At 39.2% G+C, this 23,476-nt stretch overlaps 1 protein-coding gene and 1 long non-coding RNA gene across 7 annotated transcripts in view; one reads left to right on the plus strand and one right to left on the minus strand.

Moving 5' to 3' along the window:
* LOC123762334 (GDNF-inducible zinc finger protein 1) overlaps positions 1 to 17,599 on the plus strand; it is a 36,009-nt gene extending 18,410 nt beyond the window's left edge. For all 5 annotated transcript variants that reach the window (XM_045748809.2, XM_045748807.2, XM_069325962.1 and 2 more), the window contains 8 exons: positions 1,382 to 1,477; positions 1,574 to 1,854; positions 2,626 to 2,736; positions 5,737 to 5,948; positions 6,123 to 6,290; positions 7,508 to 7,653; positions 9,071 to 9,223; positions 11,379 to 17,599. In XM_045748809.2, the coding sequence (XP_045604765.1) occupies positions 1,382 to 1,477; positions 1,574 to 1,854; positions 2,626 to 2,736; positions 5,737 to 5,948; positions 6,123 to 6,290; positions 7,508 to 7,653; positions 9,071 to 9,223; positions 11,379 to 11,876 (1,665 nt within the window). In that variant the 3' untranslated portion in view covers positions 11,877 to 17,599. The remainder of the gene's footprint in view (positions 1 to 1,381; positions 1,478 to 1,573; positions 1,855 to 2,625; positions 2,737 to 5,736; positions 5,949 to 6,122; positions 6,291 to 7,507; positions 7,654 to 9,070; positions 9,224 to 11,378) is intronic.
* Positions 955 to 22,238, minus strand: LOC138365543 (uncharacterized). Of its 2 annotated transcripts, none has more exons than XR_011228922.1 (3): positions 22,143 to 22,238; positions 19,319 to 19,560; positions 955 to 1,475 (listed from the first exon to the last, which is right to left on the minus strand). It is a non-coding gene; the product is annotated as an uncharacterized lncRNA (long non-coding RNA). The 2 variants fall into 2 exon arrangements; XR_011228927.1 differs by lacking the exon at positions 955 to 1,475 and adding an exon at positions 5,784 to 5,920.
* Between the last annotated feature and the right edge of the window lie 1,238 nt (positions 22,239 to 23,476).

Consider the following 23,476-nt stretch of genomic DNA (forward strand, 5'->3'; position numbering starts at 1 on the left):
GCTGGCAGTCAAGTGACCTTGCTGATCAACCCTAACCATGTAAATTTGTTTATTGTGTGTGGAAATACAAATTATTTAGGTTGTAGTACAAAAAAATTCTTAATATCTTAATTCTTGGATGGTCATTGAAGAATTCCTGTAATCCAGTTGTCTGGCTAACTCAGAGAGGGATGGGCCCCATATGATCTGGATTATCAAGTGTTATCAGTAATTTGCATTTAGAAAAACTAAGTCCCAACTGGACTAACAAATGGCAAAGTCGATAACGCTTCTAGAAAGTCAAGGGGCCACAAAGACTGACAGCAGTCCCAGTGGTGGAGTGGTTAAGACACTCGCCTGGCATTTCGCAAGCGCTTTGTCTTGGGTTCGTATCCTGGCCGGGGAGGATTTACTGGTCGTCAATCCTTAACTGTAGCCTCTGTTTAACAAACAGTAAAATGGGTACCTGGTTGTTAAACGATTTGGAGGGGTCGTATTCCTGGGAACATAGGATTAAGGACTTGCCCAAAAAGTTACGCATACTAGTGGGTGTACAAGATGTGAGAACTCGCGTATTAAAAATGGCAAACTCAATTACTCGTCTTCAAAAGTTAGAATTCACAATGTCTCAGAAATCTGACAGTCAAGAATCACCTCTCAAAAGTTAAATCCACAAACCATAAAATTGGACTAAGTCCTGAATCTCCCTATTTACTTTAATATTGAATGAATGGATGGTGAAAATTCAGTATGACCTAACCATCAAGATCCAAGGCTATTCTGTCCTCCATGCAGAGATATTTAGGAAGGTAGGTCCTCGGCCTAATTTCCCCACCCCCATAAACGTTGGTTTAAATGTATGCTCTATGTTTAGTGAGTAAAGGCTGTTTCCTATGTGAAGAGTTCATCGATTGATTAGAAACAGCTTCTCCACAAATAATTGAACAGGGACAACTAATATCAAAAGAAATGTGATTTTGCACTTTTCAGAGTATATTTTAGTAATCACACTTAGACCTCATATTGCAAAGTTCAACATACATGTATACTGTAGTGTTGCCAGCACTACTCTCACTGTCGTCCACACTGTCTTTCCTGTAGCAAGTAACGTGTCATACAGGCTTCCCACATGCTGTCCTCAACACTTTCAACTTTATAACAAAAATATTGTATGCTTTTTTTTCTTTGAGTTTTTCACTCCAAAAAGAGTAGAAAGAAATCTGTCTTTCATCATCTTACTTAGTAATTAGGCCTACTTAAGCCTCTGGTGCAGCAGTCATGAACTAATAATTAATGAATAAGCATTAAGAATATCTGATTGAGAGAGTGACTTATTTTTGTGAATTAGAGAAAGATGTTACATATATGAGAATGAAATTCTAAAACGTGAAACATTATTCAGGTGAATACACGAGGGAGAGGTAGAACCCCAAGCAGCAAGAATTCTGGTCGACCACCTCGAGCAGTCAAGGCCATGGCACTGAACCAACAAAAACCTGTAAGATGTTAATTAAATTAATGATTCTTATTTAATGATATACCTAATATCATAAGCATATGAGACTTTTATGATAATTTTTTCTCAACAATGCAGGTGGCTGACCCAGACGAATCATCAAAAACAAAGCGACGTGGACGGCCTCCTGGTAGCCGCAACAAAAGTCGTACCACTTCATCAAACCCACAGGTAAATCATCCATTACCAAGAAGAACTGTCCGTCAACGCACAGTACAAAGGGTCAGCACAGTCCAGGAGGATGCTGTAGATGATCCTCTCTGTGTAGAATCTGATGCTTGTGAGATGACTGTCAATGATAGTCATATAACAGTTAAGGAACATAAAGAAGAAGAAGAATTAGAAGAGGAAGAGGCAAGGTTTGTAATTTAATCACTTGGCATACTTGTCTGTACCTTTTTTCTTTTCTTTTTTAAATTTATGTACCTACTTTCTTAATTTGTCTTATGCTGAAATAAAATTCTAATTAGAAATGGATTTAAACTTTATGGATTATATTAGTATGAACATCACAATATCACCACACCACAATACCATTACAGCACAACACACAACCACCACCACTCCATCATGACAATATTAAGACATTCACTTTACCAGACACTCATATTCACTTTACCAGACAGTGGTCTGTTTGGCTTTGCCTACCATTCTGTGTGCCTTCCCTGGTTGATGGCAAGTATGATATACTTTAAATGTAAAGTGTTCATAGGGAATTGCTCCCTGTGTATTTCTGAGGGGGCCAGGTTCTGGCTCTGGTCCCCGGTAAGCAACAAGAACTCTGTGACTGATGACCCCAAACAGAATAGCACTATATCAGTGGGATAGCTTCAGGGAGTTGATGGGGCTCCCCACAGAAAGAAACTTGAGATAGTGCTTGTTAAACCAAACAATACAGTACAGTATGCTCATCATATTCGTTGTGTGCATTACAGCACACTATACTCACTACTTTAACATGTTCTCATTGTGCCCCTTATACTCTTTATACCACTATTTATGTCCAAGATCTTTATACCACTATTTATGTCTAAGAGATATACCAGCCCAGGTATAGATTTCTATCAATTACAAGGCTACAATCAGAGCATATCAACAGTAGTTTTTTTGTAAGTTTCTCTATTTAACAGTGAAGAAGAAGCAAATGACATCCCTGGTTGTGAAGATGAAGCAGATGGGTCTGGAAAGAGGAAACCTGGTCCACTTCAGTGTCGTGTTTGTCGTGTTGTGTTCTACAATAGGTAAGTACAATACATCATAAAAATCAGCAAATTAACCCCTTCAATTGGTCTTGCTGCTCCCTCAGTAGCTCTCTGGTGTTTAGTGCTATGGTACCACAAAGACATATGAATGCTACCAGTAGTTGGGTGCAGGTAAACCAATCCTCCTGCCACGTCAGCCAGCAGCCATCAGATAGCAGCCCAGGACACCCAGGTAGCCAACTTAACCAAACCCTCCTTAATTTTCCTAGTACCTCTAATGATGCACAGACCTTTGTAAGGTCCTTTTCTCCTATATAGACAAGTGTTGTTAGTGTTCCTTGTAACATTCTGGGGTCATTCATAATGGGGACCCATACTTTGTTGATGCTTCATGTTTATGCTCCCTAGCCCCTGCATGTCCCTAGTTATTTATTTCACTGATAGTGTTTCAGAGTTCTCTTCTTTTGTATTGATACACATTTCCCTTTCACCTCCAAAGTCTGAGGTGTGGGGAATTACCTTCCTCTCCAAGGCTTCTCCTTTGGATTTATCACTGTGTCCAGGTAGTGCTTTTGGCTTCGTTCACAAGGTTGGACCAGTTCATGTGGAATAGTGCTGAATGTGGCTTTGTGCTGGTTATACTAATGTGTTTGGCATCTGACCATGACTCTTGTTTGGGTTAGAGCCTTGTATTGTCTGTCCATGTGCTCTAGGGCTGCATTTAGTGATGTATATGTGGCATCATACAACTTTCCTTATTCCTTAATTAACAAGGTAATTAATTGACCCACTTTGGGGCTCAGTTCCCAGGCCAGAGGGATTTCTTCAGGTAAGAAATACTGTGTTTCGGTAGTGCCAGCTGCTGTCCCCACAACATAGCACGAGTCTGAGGAGTTGACCTGACAACTTGCTGAGGATTTCCAGTCTGGTCTCATTTCCCCAAGCAAGTAATAATATTGTCTGTGCCTCTCAGTCCCTGCTTGGACTTTTACATACTTGCCAGTATACAATACTTATTGTGACTGATAACGTGTGTTTGCCTAACCCTTGTTTAGTGGTTGAGCAAGACACTAAATTTCTTATCATGTTTCCCAGCTCAAAAGTTTTAATTTTCAGCTCTTCCTGTGGGTAGCATTTTTAGATCTTTACTTAGGGGTCTGGACTCTGTCCTTTTTGCAGGTTCCAGCAGTCTCACCTCTTCCATAGGATCCATGTCCAGACGATTTTTTTTTTTTACTTTTATTTTATAAATGAAATAATTGTACTTTTTTTTTTTAATATACATGGTTTTAGGATCTCAGCCAATCTTCACTTATGATTTTAGGTCTTTGGTACATTGAACTCTGGGAGTCATGTGGTGGTGCTTTTGGTTTTGCATTCTTCCTTGAGTGGATGCCATTTGTTAGTCCTGCATCTTTAGTCTCTTGCTCTAAGGTCCAGCTCTTCTAGGTCATCGAGAAGGTTGCATGGTTCCACATATCCGATGTCTTTACACCTTCTCTTGATATACAGAAATTCTCCACTGTGGCAGCATTCTTTACAAATACACTTGTCTGTGGCTAATATTCAGGCTCAGGGTTTTAGGTAGTCACTTGTGTTGTGTTTGGGCATCTGACACACCACTAATGCTCCTCTACTGAGCCCAGCTTGTATGCCCTATTTGCTTGTGGGTTAACCTTATTCATTTTTATCCTTTTTCCTGATCTTATGTACCTTTTCCATAAAGCCATCTTTCTCTTCAAGGTGCCACTTTGATTATGCTCCAGTAAGCTATTGTGGAGGGCCTTCCCACAAATCAAGCATTGAATAATGAAACATCCCTCTTCCCACTCCTTCCCTGTCATGCTCTTCTTTCCTGTGGGCATTTCATTACATTCAGTGCTTGATTTTTGGGATGTATCCTGTTTGCAAGTTGTAGATTCTGTATGCAAATACTGTGTGTAGAGTAATGTCATAAAAAACACACCTCTCAGATATATGTCTGGTAGGCAGTCAAATGTTTGAACATGTTCTGGTACAAAAACAGAGTGGAAGCATATGATCATGATGAAAAAAGAACCAAACCAACCAGCAAAACGAGCATGAAGCCGATTGGTATTCCATTGGATTTAGTGTGCCTAATTCCCCCTGCTTTGGTGATGTGTATGCCATACTGGTCACCAAAAAGAAGGGGAATTAAGCACAAATTAATTGGTCACAGATATTGTACTGGTATTCATGAAGAATGAACCAGGTCCAAAGCACAGATACTGAGTGTAAATTAGTCCACTAATCACGAGCGGGAGGACTGTGAATATAGTAGTACGAAAGATAAAAGTCCTAAGGTGTCCCAATTTATACAATTATGTAATGTAACAATTATACTCTATATAGATATGCATTGGCTCCTATACACATAAAGCAATGTCTTAAAGAATAAAACCAAATCAACTTAATAGTCACACACACAGAAATCACAATAGCATGATGCATCAAATGAACAAAAGGTGTGCACGGCCCTTGTGGATTTGTTCAACTTAATAGTCGATTTGTCCATGCTTGCCAAACTGGCAATGGACACAGTCAAGGAGATTGTAACGAAGTTTGGATTTTGCAACCTTGAGTTGAGCATAATGTCACTTGGTTGTGGTGGGAGAGGTGAAGCAGTAATGGTAGCTAGTTTGGCAACTGACCAGTTGACAGTCACTTGTTGATGCCAGGAATAGCTTTAACTTTATAATAAAAAATAAGAATATGTAAATCAAATCATTCAGGGCTGGATTAAGTAATCTCCAGTCACTTTTGACATATGACCTTGCAATGGTTCTTGAAAATTCCGGGGCTCTGACACTACGTTTATTTTGTGTAAATTCACTTATGCTGAGGCTCTCCTAAAACAACTCTCAGGTACAGTGTAAGCCAACTTGTGTAGTTTGTACTACAATAATCCCTCACAATGTTAACACTACAGAACACTGGTGGCAGCCCTAGAAATGTGTGGTAGTTAATGCATTGGAGAGACTACTTTGAATGTATATAAATTGACTGACTATTTGGTAGAGGTGAATTGAGAGAGCATCAGCGATCAGAGCATAATAATGGGCGGCCATACCAATGCAGCCACTGCCAAAAATTCTTCACAACCAAAAATCACATGGAGGTTCATGTACGGCATAAGCACACTTCGGGGCCAAATCCTTGTCAGTGTGCAATGTGTGGCAAGGTCCTCTCTTCCCGAACCAACCTAAGAATACACATGCGAATACATAAAGGTTAGTTTAGGGTGATCTTAATTAAAATTTATTCATTTAACCACCATGTTGTTAATGAGGATAATGAGATAATTGACACTATAAAGAAAGGGAATTCTTAATAATTGACATTGAACAAATTTATGTAAATGTGTTTGCTGATAATGTGTCATATTTTAATTCATTTTTGTACAGGAGAACGTCCATTTGAATGTCCTGTGTGTCATAAAGCATTTAGTCGAAAAGCCAACATGGAAATGCATCTTGTTTACCACACTGGAGAACGGCGCTTTACCTGTGAAATTTGTGGTCAGTCATTTTTTGCAATCAATGCTCTCAAAAGGCACACAAAGTTACACACAGGCAAGTTTATATTAAGTATGCTTTAGTTTGTGCTAACTGCTATCTCTTAATGAGATTATGAGTTTTATGTATGCTGCTACTGCTTTTTTTTTTTTTTTGGTGCAGTCTCTCTTAAATGATGATGTTTTGTTTCCTAACTTCCCATATGCTGCAGATGTTATTTTGTCCACATTAGTTCCCAGTGTTAGTGTTAGGATTATATCCACTCCTAGATCTTTCTCTTATTGTTTCTTATAGTTGCTTTTGCAGTTATTAGCAGATCAGTATTTGATGCTTTATTTAAATTGTTAGTTTGTGAGGGCGTGTCGAGTTTAATGTTTCTTCTTTTGTCTGATAGCAAGTTGGTTTTCCAGTGGTGGCTTGGGTTAGAATTACCACTTTATCCCTTTCCAATTCCAGTACTGTACATGTTTTGAATGCCTTCATTTTATACATTATAAGGGTCTCTACCACTTTCTTTTTAGTATTATATTTTTGGATATACAGTGAAGTCCTGATAACCTACTACAGTATATATTAGGACTGAATTCTGTTTTTTCCTTGCATCTGATATTCTGATGGATCTAGATTTTTGTTGGGCTATTATTTTCAGCAATAGAACATGCATTTTCATGTAGTTACCGTATGTATTTTGATAAAATGACATTCAAAATTTATGTATTTAATATAAAAATAAAATTTGCATTCTTTCGATGTTGTGCTTCAATGCAAACTCAAGATTAATGAGTTAATATTTATAGCTAATCTGTAGCAATAAGCAACACATAACCATAACCAGATTAGATTAAGTTCAATTTAAACCTGGAGCCAGATTCACGAAACAGTTATGCAAGGACTTACAAACCTGTACTGTACATCTTTTCTCAATCTTTGGCAGCTTTGTTTACAATTATTAAACAGTTAATGAGCTCCGAAGCACCAGGAGCCTGTTTATAACAATAACAACAGTTGATTGGCAAGTTTTCATGCTTACAAACTGTTTAATAAAGGTAACCAAAGCAGTCAAAGATTAAGGAAAGATGTACACGTTCGTAAGTACTGTAGCTGCATCGTGAATCTGGCCTCTGGAGTTCAATCTACCAAAATCCAAATAAGCAGAACTGTTCTGTAATGCACTATTAACTGAAACATCACCATTTGTTAATACACTTTGCACTGTAAATATAATTAATTATTAGCTTTTAGTGTATTTTATACATAGTAATGGCTCCTCTCAGGTGAACGGGATTATGCTTGTGAGATCTGTGGAGCTACTTATGTGACGGGAACTGATTTGCGGCGTCATAGATTGAAACACGATGAAGTTAAGCCATTTCCCTGCCAGCTTTGTGAAAAACAGTTTACACGCTCCCATGACCTTAAAGTAAGTCCATTTGTGTTACTTCCCAATTACTGTATAGTCATTAAATAAGTACAGTACCATTATACAAATTTTCATAGCTTTTTTCTGGGCTGGGCTAACTTAAATTGATGAAATGATCACAGGGTGATTCTGCATTGCAGTTAAATTTCATGGAGACAGTTTAGCATAACCCAAGTTGTTAACAAGATATGTTGGGTGTTTGGTTACATAACCCATTCCTAGTTAGCTCTGGTGAGTATTTGCCATACTAGAAAAAAAAAATCCTAAGTGCCCTAGCTTCCTTCCTGTGCATTTATAAACAAATGCACACCATGCCTGGTGTACAACCTATTAGCCAGTATTTCACACAAGGTGACCATACAAGCAACCATTGATGCCATGCAAAACTGCTAAGACTTAGCAGGAGTTGGAAGGCCTTAGTGATAAGCAGGGGTGCAGTGCTAATTTTATAGGTGCTGGAGCTTTGGTGGGCCTGACAAAGTCCTATCCTGGGAATGTTTGAAAAAGTGAACGCATTCTTGGAAAAGCTGCCCTGATAAAGCAGTGACAACCCGGTGTGTGAACATGTTTAATGGCAATTTGCTGTCTCGTTTTAGGAACATCCTAAAACAAAGACAAAAGCAATTGTCAATAGATACGTTCTTTGCAAAAGTAGAGAAAAGAAGAGCCAGTGATAGTGAACCACAACCCGGTCCCAGTGGGGTGAAATTCCCAAGAAACGAGAGCCCACCTGACTCAGAGGTGGATTCTCCTTCCACACCATAACCCCTCTACTCCTTCCCACCCCCCCATCGTCTCCCACAAGTCAGCAACTACTCTTCATAAGGTAAAGTGAACATGAAAACAGTACAACAAAACATTTATAATTACATGTGCAGTATTATATTTACATAAAAAAATGTCATACAAGTATGGATGTTTTTGGGATTAAATTTATGTCCTTTATTTTAAATGGGAAAATTTGTTTCTCAAGACCAGTTTTCCACATAACGAGCTCAGTGCCAGAACGGATTAAACTCGTTAATAGAGGTGCCACTGTACCATTTAAACATTTTATGTACTGTACTGTATCACTGAGCGTGCTTCTAACAAGCATTATTAACTTTGGACAAGAAAATAAGCAATGATCCCTAAACATGGAAGTGTTAGGACATTCATTCTCTTATCAAATTTCTTCCAGTCAGCTTTGTACCCTACCACATCTTGTGTGCTGTTGTCAGATGTAACACACTACTCAATTTTTTTTTCTTTATTCAAATAAAATATATGACATCCATGTCAGATTGTAATTAAAGTTCCTACTCTAATTGTAGAAAGCTCCAATTATTGTTTTTCATTCATATTTTGCAATTGTAAATATGTATTCTATAAAAAAATGTTTACCTTCAATAATTTGAAAATTATTAAACATTTTCAGGTACATGTGAGGTACCACAACAAAGAACTTCGTTATACCTGTGATGTCTGCAATAAGCAGTTTGTGGAATCTGGTAACTACAAGCGCCATATGAGGCGACACACTGGAGAGAGGCCTTACACATGTGGTATCTGTCTTCTTACATTTTCACAGGTATCTTTACTTCCTATTGAAAGTACTCTATCTTTGTAAAAAAAAAAAATTAAACATAAAGTGTTGAGTGTAGATGAAATGCTCCTTTCTAACCTGGGTACTCAGTCATTTCCTTAGGCAATATTCCACTCTCCCCTAGACATTGCAAACTCAGCCAAGGCAAGTGCAACTTTCGATCTTCTAACACAGTTGGATTCATTTTTAAATGCCACCAGCAGGCCATATCAGGAGCAAGAGAAATACTAGAGAATTCTCTGTCCATCCCTGAACAAAAGTCAGGTATTCCTCATTACACAAACCTCCTCCAAGCAATTCTCAAAATCATATAGACTATCAAATAATACTTTACATCACTTAATAACCAATAAACTAGTTTCCCACTAGGTCACTGCCACCATCTGGCAGCACAGGTAGCAAACACAGCCAGCTGGATAAGTTACACTTCCTTGGGCAAAATTCAAAACAGCCACACTAAGATAAGGAAACAAAACCAGTACAAGGAAGAGAATAGCATACCTGTACAAGATAGGGTTCACAAGGAGCTGGAAAAACTGCTCATGCCAGTTTTGTAAGCTTGAGAAGACATACACTGTCAGAATACATATACACTTTAAGCATTCAATAAAGCATAGGTCCACTGCACAAGATATCTAATAACCTTGGGATAATCTACTACCTTACTTGAAAAAGAGGTCTTGTTTGCTGTGTTGGTCCTCACAGAAGGATGCTCGGGAGACAGTGAGATGCATTAACAAGGTAACCCTGTTTACACTATCAGTGCTGCCAGGTGGTAGTGGCTGTCAGGTGAGCCAACAAGTTCATCAGTTTTAGTAACAAAGTAGTACTTAATCTATTACACTTCAAGTACATATTCCAAGATGGTTTTTGAATGTAGAGAAATGCATGGTTTTAGCAAGTCCTTCAGCACTGGATTGAACATTCTTTATCACCCTTCTTCGTGCTATAGCCTAGGTGAAGTCATTTAGAAAAGATTTCTACGGCATTGGGAGACAGTAAACAACACTTGCCAAGGTTGGAATTCACAATGTCCTGGAAGGATCAGGATATTGCTAATGGGAGCAACTAAGTGGCCTATACAGAGGAAATTAATACTGTATATATATATTTCTATTTTATTGAAGTAAATTTGTAAATTGCCTATTCTCAATTTATTTCATCTTATAGTACCTTATTAGCAATTAATAAACATTATGGGGATTCATTGCCTTTTAACAGCTTTGTCATAGTATTTAATATTTAATGGGTATTTTAATACCCATTAAAATATTTTGGCTTGACTGCTAATAATTTAGTCACTCATAAATTTGAATTAGAATTTTGACAAAAACTATCACAGTAAGCTTATTAAGTTTGTTTAAAAATGGTAGGAGCTATGAAGAAAGATTAGGTGTTACTGATTAAAGTTGATACAGTGTAAAGTGTTTGTGACACCTGGAACACTGTTGATGGAAGCACATCTGGGAACAACCACCCATGTAATTGGAATATAACATTACATTTTCTTCAGCTAATAATTTGATAACTGTGCATGAATTTACTTAACACATGCATTCATAGAATGTGTATAGTAATGGTACATTAACCACTGCTGCCTGGGCTCCAAATAGAACATAGCACTGTGAACATCGTGGATAGCATTGATTCATTGATATTTGAACATTATACACAGTCATTATCACACTCAGGCTCTTGTGTAATACTATCATGGCTAAATAATACCAGTTACATATATATTTTGACATCATTAGGTGATGCTATGGTCACAAACTGAACAGCAGTGCTGTGAACTCATGGTACATGCCCCAGCCTTGGTTGCTCACTCAGTACTGAGGCTCTCACACCCGGGAATGTTATCCACTATTTAAAAAAAAAAATGGCCTCTGTTTACAAGAGCCACGAGGAAGCTGATGTGAACCCCATTTAGCCGCAGGAATTTTGAATCATATGCTATAACTACAAGATTCCTGAGGCACGTTGCGCACCACCTGTCGAGCGCCTACAGGTGCGTTGCGCAGTGCAGTGGTTAAGAGAAGGGATTTATATTAGGTTTGTTTTATTATGTCTGATGAAGTTTATGACCTATTGTAATTGCATCGCTTTCCTGATGTAGTAACAGTTGCTTTTTTTTTTAAAGGTTCATCATTTGAAAACCCATTTGCGTACAAACCACAGTGAAGAGGCAAGTGCTAGTGAAGAAAGTTCCCAGGGAGCTACTAGTGGGCGTGGAAGACTGCCACCACACCGTAACCCTAGGATACCATGCAGGCACATTCCAAAACCTCCTCAAATGCAACAACCACCTATTCATCCCAGCCACGGTCACCCTCATCCTCATTCCCATCTGACACCCCACCCTCATGGAGTCGGAAGTGGTGGCACTGGGGTAGCTGTACACTCTGGTCAGCCAATATCTCCTCCCATGGCTCATTCTGGCACTGTACCTGGGAGTGTAGCATCTACACACACCACCCAGATCCCTGCTTCAGGTGGAGTGAACCATCCAGCAGCAATGTCGGGCTTCCTTCATGGGTACAACTCTCACATATACAACCACAGTGTGATGCCACATTATCCTGCACTCTTTGATATGTGTCCACCACAGAACTGTGTTAATCATCTTCCAACACATTAAACCAAATTTGTATAATGGTTTGTACAATTACAATACTGTAATTTATAATTTTTTAATAATTTTTAAATTATCCAGGTTAATACATCACTTATTATTTATTTTAATAATTTTTCCCAATACAGTATTACTAACAATCCTGAATTATTTCATATGTAGTATTCTTACTTTTCATTAATCATTATTTGTAATATGGAAAAATATGCCTCTAACTTTAGCGACATCCCAGATATTTGAGTGTTCTTTTGGAAATTGGATGTGCAATTTTGTTTGGCTTTGGTTATGAACACTTTCACTACCTGATGACGTTGTCGTTGAAAGTACAGGTACAGAAAAGTGAGAATTATATGCTCTTTTATGCAAATATCCCTTTACAGTATTTTATTGTTAACAATTTGATACCAAATTGAATGATATAGAACAAAAATTGAAGTGAGAAAGCTGAAAATGGTATAAACATTGGAATGGTGAGCTCTCGGGCAATGTTCAGCCTACCTTGCAGTGCATGGCGGGTCTAAAGTATAGGAAAGAGAGACATATGTTCTTACATGCAAATCTTCCTTTACATCATTCCATTGCAAACAATTTGATACCAAATTGAACGACATAGCATGGAAATTTAGCTCAGAAAATTGAAAAGAAGAGTATAACCATTTTTGTGTGGTTGCGAGCTCTAGGCATACCTTACAGTGTGCGGCAGGTCTAAAGTATAAGAAAGCGAGACATATGTTTTTATATGCACATATTCCTTTAGTAGATTCTATTGCGAACAATTTGATACTAAATTGAACGAGGTAGTACAAAAATTGAGGTCAGAAAGCTGTAAAAGAGTTATAAACATTTTTGCATAGTGATGAGTTCTTGGCCTAACATGCAGTGCGTGGCGGGTCTAAAGTATAGAAAACTGATATTTATAAGTTCTTGCCGATGCATGGATACTTGCCAGTTACCGGCTTGGTACCTTCTTTTGATAATTACTTACTTACTTGCCAGAGTTACCATAACAATCCTATTACTGTGACCCTATGAATTTCTATAAAATGTCCTGTATTTTAAGATGAAGTAAGTAAGTAATTATCAAAAGAAGGCACCAAACCGGGAAGACTATGTAGCACCATCAAATGTGCGGGATAATCAGAGTGCGCTAAATATCACCAAGGATGCCAATACGAGAACAGAAACGCATAAGGCGAACGATATTGAAAGTATCCGAGTCACCAAGAATACTATCGAGAGACAAGCGACCACGGGGGACGGTCGGAAAACAAGACACACGCTCGTCTCGAAAGTCAGGACATTCAACAAGGATATGCACGACAATGAGGGACAATGCAATTAGGACAATAAGGAGCAGGGCGGCACTCCATCAAGTGACCATGAGTTAAGCGAGTATGGCCAATACACAACCTCGCTAGAGCCATTTCCCAACGCCGGATACGGTGGTAGGAGGACGGCCACAAGGACACACAACTTTTAAGAGTACATAGTCTGTTACCAGTAACAGACGACCGACAAGCCTGCCAATGGGTAAGGATGGAGGAATGGATAGCCGGGTAAAAGTCGAAATAAGGAATACCTTTACGAGAGATGGGACAAGAGCGGACAGCTTCCCTGGCGGCAGCATCCGCATGCTCATTTAAAGAGAGACCAATATGGCTGGGAACCCAACAAAACTCAACCGACTTAAATTTTCTGTGAACAAGAAACAGCCAATGCTGGATCTTGACAACCACTGGATGAACTGAATTAAAGGACCTGAGAGCCATGAGGGCACTACGAGAGTCAACAACAATGAGAAAGCAGGAGACGAAGAGCATAGAGAATAGCATAAAGCTCCGCTGTGAAGATGCTAGTCTCCGGAAGTAAGCAACACATATGAGTGGAATCAGGAAAAACAACAGAGTAGTCAACACCCACCGCAGACTTAGACCCACCGGTGAAGACGGAAACGGAGTGGGAGAAGAAAAGTGCTCAAGGAAAAGGCATTTTAGAACCATAGGAGGGGTAAAAGCTTTAGTGATGCGGGTCAAGGATGTACAAAACTGCGGAAGGGGGACTCTCCATGGGGGCAAAGAAGGAACAACACGAGGAGAAATATTAGAAATACGAACGCAAAGAGAATCCTGTAAGCGAGATAATCAGACAGAAAGAGGGAGGTGGTGAAGAGGAACAGGAACCGCAGGAGGGGTAAAAGTTAAAGCACGACAGAGGCGAGAGGAAGGATGTTGCAAGGACTGCGCAAGATAGCGAAGACAGTAGCGATCACGGTGGTCCCTGGGAGATAGAAAGCCAGTGTCAACATACAAGCCGAGGACGGGAGTCGAACAAAAGGTACCAGAACTGAGGCGCAACCCAGTATGGTGCAAAGCATCAAAGCCTTGTCCAAGGTAGCACAAGGCAGCCAAGCGGGAGGTTGCATCCTGAGAAGGAGCAGCAACGACACGTGCACCGAGACGGGTGGGGTGAAAAGTAACAGTGAAAAGTAACTCCATCTACGGAATCAACAAGGTGCCGATGAAGGGAGAAATCGTCAGGAGGCGCAGAATCAAGAGGGAGGAGATCAAAGTATTTGGCCCACGAAGCAGGACCAAACAAGGCTTAATACGCATCAGCGCGGGACGGAATCAAGCGAGTGCGGCCGTGTGGAGGACGGCGGTGAGAACCCCAGAGAGAGAGGGGTTAAAAGGTGCAGTAGTCACAACTAGAGACTGAGCCATGCCAGGGGGAGGTGGTCACCACTGGGGGCTTGGGGCTCGACCCAACCACAGAGGAAGGAGGGGAGCCAAGGGGAGTAGTCAGGAGGGTCAAAGGAGGAGCAAGGTCGGGGCCCAACGCAGCGGGGGCTACAGAGCCTGGTCTTCCAATACAGTCCGACACGGGGGCTTGGTCGCCCACCCCACGAGCCTGAGAGGGTACAAGAGGAACATTCATCAACAGACACGAAAAGAAACACTCATTCACAAATGTGTCCCCACACCCACCATGGAGCCACAATTAGAGGCAGGACACCCAACAAGAAGCTATCGCCGATCAAGCCGGGGCCTCCTAGGGGTGTGCGTCGTGAGTATACGCCCCACAAACGCCACCTTAAGAACCGTCAGTCCGTCAAGATCGGGTTCAGTGACGAAAGGGGGGATTGACAATAAAAGGTTACCCTCGCTCGAGACATTGGGTACTACAGTTCTATGGGTGCAAGAGTATGCCTCCTCAAGTACCTGGGCGTCAAAACAAAAGAAGGCCAAAAGAATGATCAAAACAGGCACAAGGTCAGCAGGAAATGACAACAAGAAAGGAGAAGAGGGGGGGGGGGGGGGAGAAAAATGAAACAAAAGGAAAAGGCGTCCAGCAAAATTTGAGAGGATAGCAGCAGGAGCACAAGGCTACAAAAGGACAGGGGGACTGCCCCAAGGAGCATCACACTCCGGCAGCCGCCCACCAAGCCCCCTCACGGCAGCAACGAGCTGGACAGGGAGGAGGATTTTAAGATGAAAAACAACTCTGTGTAGTAACTGACTAAAGTTTGGTAGATCAGACTAAAGTTAACTGAATTGACCTGAAGGTCACAGGTCTCTGGTGACCACTACAGGGACAGGAAGTTACCAGCTTATGTTAAATCCTAGTACTATATCCTTTGTGCCATATTTCAAAATGTTTTTAGGCATTGTATAAAGTGGGCTAATCTTTCCTTCCCTGGCCTAAGTAGGGGCTCTGTTTCTGTGGGTTGGAGCGCTTTATCTTCATGGCATAATGAGCTGTGCTCTTCACCAAGTTCCATGTCCACTTAATACTAAAGAACAACTTAACAGATACATACCAAGTTGGCATGTGAATCACTGACCCTGGGATTTAGTGTCTCCATCCCAAGTGCAGTGCATAAGGCTTGGGAAGCTACTGAGATAACACTCAGAAAGGTGCAAAAGTGTGAAATTTGTCTTTGCTTTTCTTTGTCTGGTTGAAATCACAATCAAGCAGAGTGAAGGTGGTCCACTTGTTTCTTTGTGAAGCATTAAGGTTCACCTTATAGCTACTGACTTTCTTTCCCAGATGCAACCCACAACAGTTGCTTAACTCCTAAGTGAATAGAGGCATCCAAATGAAAGGAAATATTGTCCTACCAGGGAACTTGAACCTGGGTCCTTTTTCCTGAGACCTGACTACACTAACATAATGCAGTAATAGTAAAATTATGCCATATTTATTTTCATATTAATTAACTGTAAAGAATTTCTTACATTTTATATTTTTATAATTACTGAATAGCTGTAGCTGCTACAGATGCCAGCAACTGTTTCCAGTTTGTCACACAGATATAACTAGTTAAACCATACCTGGAGAGGGTTCTGGGAGTTTGTCTACTCCCAAGCCCGGCCTACAAGACGACTCTACTTCCTTCATGGCACTGCTGTTTACTGAATATAATGGTCACCAAAATGTTATATATTGCATGTCATTTGGCATATCATAATTTTGGGTTATTATTTAGTTATAAAGTTTGTTTACAAAACAAATTATATGTTGCAGACGAGGAGTCACAATAACGTGGCTGAAATATGTTGACCAAACCACACACTAGAAAGTGAGATAATGGCTGTTATGTCAAAGATTGCAGTGATTAATTTGTATTTAATTAATATAATTGCATTCAAGGTCTGTGATTATTCAAATTCTGTGTTGTACATAACAGTACAAATTGCATACAGTATATACTGTATAATGTAAATATTAGATGGGAAAGAATTACTGTATATATGTGTATTACTGTATAAAATATTTTAATTTTTGCTTTTTAATACAGTACAGTACTATGTAATGTAGTGATATCTATGCAAAATCTTGTGTACAGGTGGCATATCTAATTTTTACCTTTGGTGAAATATTTCCTGCCCTTTAATTGTACACAGTGCATCATACTTCCTAATCTAACTTGGCTTAATCTAAAGCAACATACCCTCATTATAGTGACTATTAAGAGAGATCATTAGTTGTATGGTCACAACTGTTGGTAACTGGAGCATTAATTAATTTTTTAAATTAAATTGTGTTACCTTTAGTAGGTCTTTTGAAGGTGTTGTAAGCTCAGGTTAGCGTTGAAACAGTGTATAGAGCATGTATGACAGAGCACCATGACACATTTCACAATCTTACAATGTTCATTCATGATTTATCAAGTAGCCAACTTCTCTCTTGTAATTTACTATATTTATCATACAATATGGTAAAGTGGCTGAGGGAAATTATTTTCTTGTGTATTTGACCGTTTTAATCAAATTTCTCTATATAAAAGGCAAATTAAATTTGTAAAGTACTATGAAATGTATAGACATGTATGTAATCAATGCATTTTGGCTACACAGTGGGTGTGACAACATTTAATAGCTTGTATACTTTTATAAGACTGGAAATGTTATTCATTTAATGACTTATTGTATTGAATAATACTGGTGGATGCACCCATGGTAATTTATATTTTTGTGTATATCAACAGATTTATAAATTGTATGCTACCAACTCATTCAGGTAGTAGGAATTACGTTCATCAACTTTGGTGCTGAATCTCGGAGAATTTTATTACTTACTGGAGTTCACTTGGTTGTGTCGAGTCTCAATGTATGATTACTTCTAAATAAATGTAAATGTTACTTATATTAATACTGTGAACATTCCATTTAAATATAGTCATATGATTTTTTTAACTTGAACTGCTTAATAAAAACTTATTTTTCTCACATTTTTTTTTCTATCTTTAATTGGTTCTCTTGTTTATCATTGTATTGTACAATATTATTGCAGATGGTACAAGTAACACTATTCCAACTGAGGATCCCAAGATCAGTTACAAATTTTGTTGGTTGTAGGATCCATATCCTTATTTATTGACAAGGTGAGGATCTATTCCTCTTCTACCACCCAACCTCTCCTTGTCTTTAGCTTTGAATTTGTGTTTTGAGGCAAGTTTCTCAACTCCTTTAGCTTTTATCAATTTGTCATTTTGATGCAAGGTCTAATATGATACAAATGTTATACCCATCCAGCTGTCTTGGGATCTGGTGCAATTCTGGGTATATTCCTCCTGTGCTCGAGATTTGTGATCATTATTTGTAAAGCATCAAGTTTGCCTCAGGATTACCTATCCTCACTATCTGTAAAATATTTAAAATCATGCACTTTACCTATACAATTTTCTGTCATTTCCTCAATAATTTATCTGGCCAACCATCTTTTACAAGGTTTCTTATATTTTTTTATATTTCTTTCAACAAAGCTTCAGAATCTCTCTCGTCAATTCTGGCAGGACAGAGGGAAGGTGAGGTGGTATTGGTTGTGGCAAGTCTAGGGAATGGGTGGTAAACCTTGGCAGAGGTCAGTGTGGAAATGGTGAGCCGGGGGGGTTTATGTTGAGATGATTTCGGGGCTTTAGTGTCCCCGCGGCCCGGTCCTCGACCAGGCCTCCACCCCCAGGAAGCAGCCCGTGACAGCTGACTAACACCCAGGTACCTATTTTACTGCTAGGTAACAGGGGCATAGGGTGAAAGAAACTCTGCCCATTGTTTCTCGCCGGCGCCTGGGATCGAACCCAGGACCACAGGATCACAAGTCCAGCGTGCTGTCCGCTTGGCTCCCGACCGACCAACCGAGGGGGAGAGGGCAAGCATGTGAGTATTTACCAATAAGTAACTATAGGGGTATTGAGGTCTGGCTATTTATGCCCCACCTTTGTTGTTCCTGTTGCATTATAATTTACCTATCCTAATATTCAAATTCCTTCTCAAATCTGGCTTCAAAGGAGAGGATAGAGGCAGCTTCCACAATGTCTTTCAGTGTATTCCACTTGTTGACCACTCATACAGAGTAAGAACATTTCCTTACATTCATTTGTATTTCCAGCTTCCACTTATGTTTGTCCTAGTTTCTATTTCAAGAGGCTGTCTTTGTTTACATTGTCCATGTCCCTCAGTATCCTGAATGTTATAATCATATCCCTTCTGCTTCTTCTATCCTCTAAGGTTGTGAGATCTAGTCCCATTAACCTATCCTCATAGTTTAACCCTCTTAATTCTGACACCAGTCTTCTTGCAAACATCTGTACTGTCTTAATTTTAGTTTTATGCTCCACAAAGTGTGGATTCCATGCCAGTGTTGCACATTCCAGAATTGGTCTAACAAATGCTGTATGGATTGGCTTGGAGGAGTCTTAATTTAGGTTTCTAAACAATGTTCTAATGTTTGCCAGTGTGCTATATACAGTGGGTCCTCAATTTACGATGATAATCCATTCCCAGAGACATATCGTAAGTCGAAACAATTTTTCCCATAAGAAATATAGGGAATTGAATTAATCCGTTCCACACCCTCAAAAATATTAACTTAAAAATACATTTTATAATGAATACAATTTTTTTCTCTGACTACAATACAGTACTGTACTGTGCATATGTTTATCTTACCTTTATGGAGGACTCTTGATGGCGTATGGAAGATGTTGAGGAGGGAGGATGAGGAGAGGTGTTACTGTTTGGAAGGGAAGTCCCCTTCCATTATAACATCAGGCAGTGAGGACTTCTCTGGGGTACACACACTGGCACATTTTGCTTGCATACCACTAGGACCTGCTTCTGGCTCACTGCTTGATTTTCTCACTAGAAATCGTTCCATTGAAGATTGTTTTTCCCTTCTTTCCAACACATGTCTGTAGTGAGGCAACACATTGTCATTAAGGAAGCAATTGTCAATTAATTCTAGAAAATCTTCTGCTTCATTATTCCCTCTTTTAGTACTACTTAGTCTTATTACTAACCCTTCGATTAATAAACCCCAGTGCCTTATTTGCCTTATTAAGAACATTTATGCATTAATTTTATGGTTTTAAATTCTTACTAATCATAACTCCAAGATGTCACTTGCAATTCGACTTCGCAATCTCAACTCCATCTAGGTTATATCTTGTAATTCTATCATTAACTAGCCTCAAAACCTTACATTTGTCAGCATTAAACTGCATCTACCAATTTTTTGACAATTTCAAAACCTTATTTAGATCGTCTTGAAGTGACAGCGAGTTTTTTTTTTTCGTGTTTATTACCCTCCGGATTTTTGTATCATTAGCAAATTTGCAAATATTGCTGCTCAAACCTGAATCTAAATCATTTCTATATAATCAAATTTCATCATCACCAAGTTCTAGAACTCTTCGACTAAGACCTGTAGATGTGCATGTTACAATTATTTGCCGTTTAATTTCTTTGCCAATATCAGCACACTCGCTTTTTTTTTTTTTTTGAGATATACAAGTTGTTAGATTCTTGTAGAGCCACTAGTACGCATAGCGTTTCGGGCAGGTCCCTGGCATACGATCCCCGCCGCGAAGAATCGTTGTTACAACCAATTATGTCATTTTACTGTTGAGTTAGAGGCTACAGTTAAGGTTTTGCGCCCAGTAAATCCTCCCCGGCCAGGATACGAACCCAGGACAAAGCGCTCGCGGAACGCCAGGCGAGTGTCTTACCACTACACCACGGAGACAATGTGCTGCTAAACCCTGAAGACGTATGTGGTATTGATCTACAGTTTCATTAGAGAGTTGTTTAGCCCTGGTGAAATGCATAATTTCCATAGCAGTGTTTTTGTCTAGATTTGAAATGTTCAGTTAATTAATTTGGCTTTGGCAGTGTCATAATCTTTGTCACCATCAGTGTCTATCAGTGTGTCAAAGATGTCACAAACTCAATCAACAACATAATGAAGTAGAAAAGCACGTTTTCTTTCGGCACTTTTGATGTTTGAAACTAACAACAAATTTTCAAACCTTTTAAGCCATTTGGTCCACCTCTGTGACAGGTTTGTCTGGTCACAGTCAGGATCAAATGCAGGAAACTAGAGGTATATCTGCCATACTGTATAAATGTGAACTTATCACTTTAAAGTTCCTCAGAATAGTGAACACTTACTGCACTGTGTATGTTAGCTAAGAATTTGGTGCAATTACTTTAATTTTGCAAAACACACCAGCATTTTAATGCAGAAGTTGACAAGAGTGGACAATAAAGCCATAACTGAGCTCTTACCTAGCCAAGTGAACAGTGTTGTTGCCAGTGACAGCTACACACACACCACAGGTCACCAGTGACAGCTACACACACACCACAGGTCACCAGTGACAGCTACACACACACCACAGGTCACCAGTGACAGCTACACACACACCACAGGTCACCAGTGACAGCTACACACACACCACAGGTCACCAGTGACAGCTACACACACACCACAGGTCACCAGTGACAGCTACACACACCACAGGTCACCAGTGTTCACTCTCAACACACAGTTGACAACATTAACAACTGTGTAGCAGAGTGTTGTTTTGTACACAACCACAGGTACACAGCTTCCTCAGCACACACCTTCAGTCAACACACACCACTGGTGGTACACTAACATCATACTGGACGCCACCACTGGTGGACTGGCCACCCAACTTTCCAGCCTCCATACAAATCCTCTGTTAAGAATATCAACTGCACCCTTCTTCACGCGGACTTTTCTGACGTTTAAGTTGAAAGTGAGAAAAAAAAGACTATCACATCGTATAGTTTGAGTGTTCAAGAAATATGGCTTTACCTGCAATTTGTGACATTTACTTATATTATGACTAATGACTGTAGCGAGTGATGTTTATACTCGCTCCAATATCTCATTACCTTAATGACAAACCTAATTAAAACTAATTATGACTACTCAAATCCTTTCCCTAATTACAGGTAACACTCATCCTGTTGGAGGAAGGTGAGGTGTAGTTCACCTTAGTGTAGTTCACACAGTCACAGAATATAAGGAAGCGAAATGCGAGTAGCAGACACATATCCATATATATAACATATATATCGACTAACACAGCCCCCGCTCCTGTGCCAGGTAAGTCCACTAGGGCTCACCATAGCCCGTGCTACTTGCAACTTTTTGTTCCCAGTAGCTGAACCTTAAACGACGAGTAGCAGACAGTAGAGTTTGTACAGTCAAGACTGTAGCACTCGGGGTATTATGCTGTGGTAATGGTCCCCAAGACGCTACAGCTTGGACACAGCAGACCTGAGGGAACACACAGAGCTACAACACTCTCCCACACAGAGCTCCGCCACTCTGCTCTAAGCTCTGTCTCAACCTCCACCACACTGCTGTATCCAAGACTATTAAATAAATATGAAAACCCCACTAAACACTGTATCTAATCTACTCAACAACGTAACATAACCGTACGTTACAACTGCATACCGATATACTGTAACTGTTGTTGTGTTCATTTGGGGCGACGACGTATACTGTAACTTAATTTTCATTGGTTCAAATTTGTGCTCGTTTATATAAGAGTGAACCATAAAAGAAAATGGAGTTTTCTGCGATTGGAGGAAAACGCGCTCAGAGGGGACTTGTTTATTTTATAATAATAAATAAATTAATAATAATAAATAATAAATTAATAATAATAAATAATAAATTATTATTATATAATAATAACAAATAGTATAATGATAAGCTAAACTAAATGAACACAACAACAATTTTAATGAATCAAATAGCTAATTAGGGTGAATGATAAATAATTAGTGACATGAACTTGAACTTGACATGCATAACAATAAAGTATTAAAGAATAATTATAATGAATAATCATTATAATGATAAAGTATTAAATCAATTACAATTAATAGTTACATCTATAGTTAGTAATTGAAAGTTGCATTAATTGAATTTACACTAACTACAATTCATGGTAATATTTCTTAGCTATCTGCAGGCTTATCACTTTGGGGGTTCCGACGCTCCTTACGTATAGCGGAAGAGTGTTGAAAAGTCTTGAGCCCTTGATGTTCTCCCTCAGCATACCTATTGCACCTCTGCTTTTCAACGGGGTATTTTGCACTTCCTGCCATGCCTACTAGTCTCATGTGATGTTATTTCTGTGTTAAGATTTGGAACCAGTCCCTCTAATATCTTCCAAGTGTAGATTATTATGTATCTCTCTCGCCTGCGTTCTAGAGAATGCTGATTTAGAACTTATACTTAAATCTATTAATGAAAAACATGACCTTGAGAAGAAGTATAGGTTAGGAATTGTCTCCAAAGAATTCTCAAAGAATTACTCATTATTGCTGTCTAAGATAATTAGACGAGCCAAAACTAAATACTACGAAGATAAATTTACCCAAATAAAGAGCAACATTAAACAAACTTGGAGAACAATTTCTCAAATATTGGGATCAAAGAAGTCTTTAAATAACAAACCTACTCTCCTGTCTAATAACGATGGTCAGCTTTCAGCCTCTGATTCTGCTATTGAGTTCAATAGGTTCTTCTCTTCCATTGGTTCATCCCTTGCAAATGATATTCCATCTTCCAGTACAGACATTAATGACTATCTTTCAGGTAACTATCCACAGTCTCTGTACCTAAAGCCTATTAATTCCACTGACGTAAATGAGATAATCCTTTCCCTTAAAACCAAGTCTGGTGCCCTTGAGGAGATACCAACTTTAATTTACAAAAAAGCCTCCAGATCTTTAGCCCCTGCTATTGCTTTGCTCTTCAACAAGTCACTTGAACTCCAA

This window comes from Procambarus clarkii, chromosome 2 (assembly GCF_040958095.1).
Source record: "Procambarus clarkii isolate CNS0578487 chromosome 2, FALCON_Pclarkii_2.0, whole genome shotgun sequence".
NCBI classification, from domain to species: Eukaryota; Metazoa; Arthropoda; class Malacostraca; order Decapoda; family Cambaridae; genus Procambarus; species Procambarus clarkii.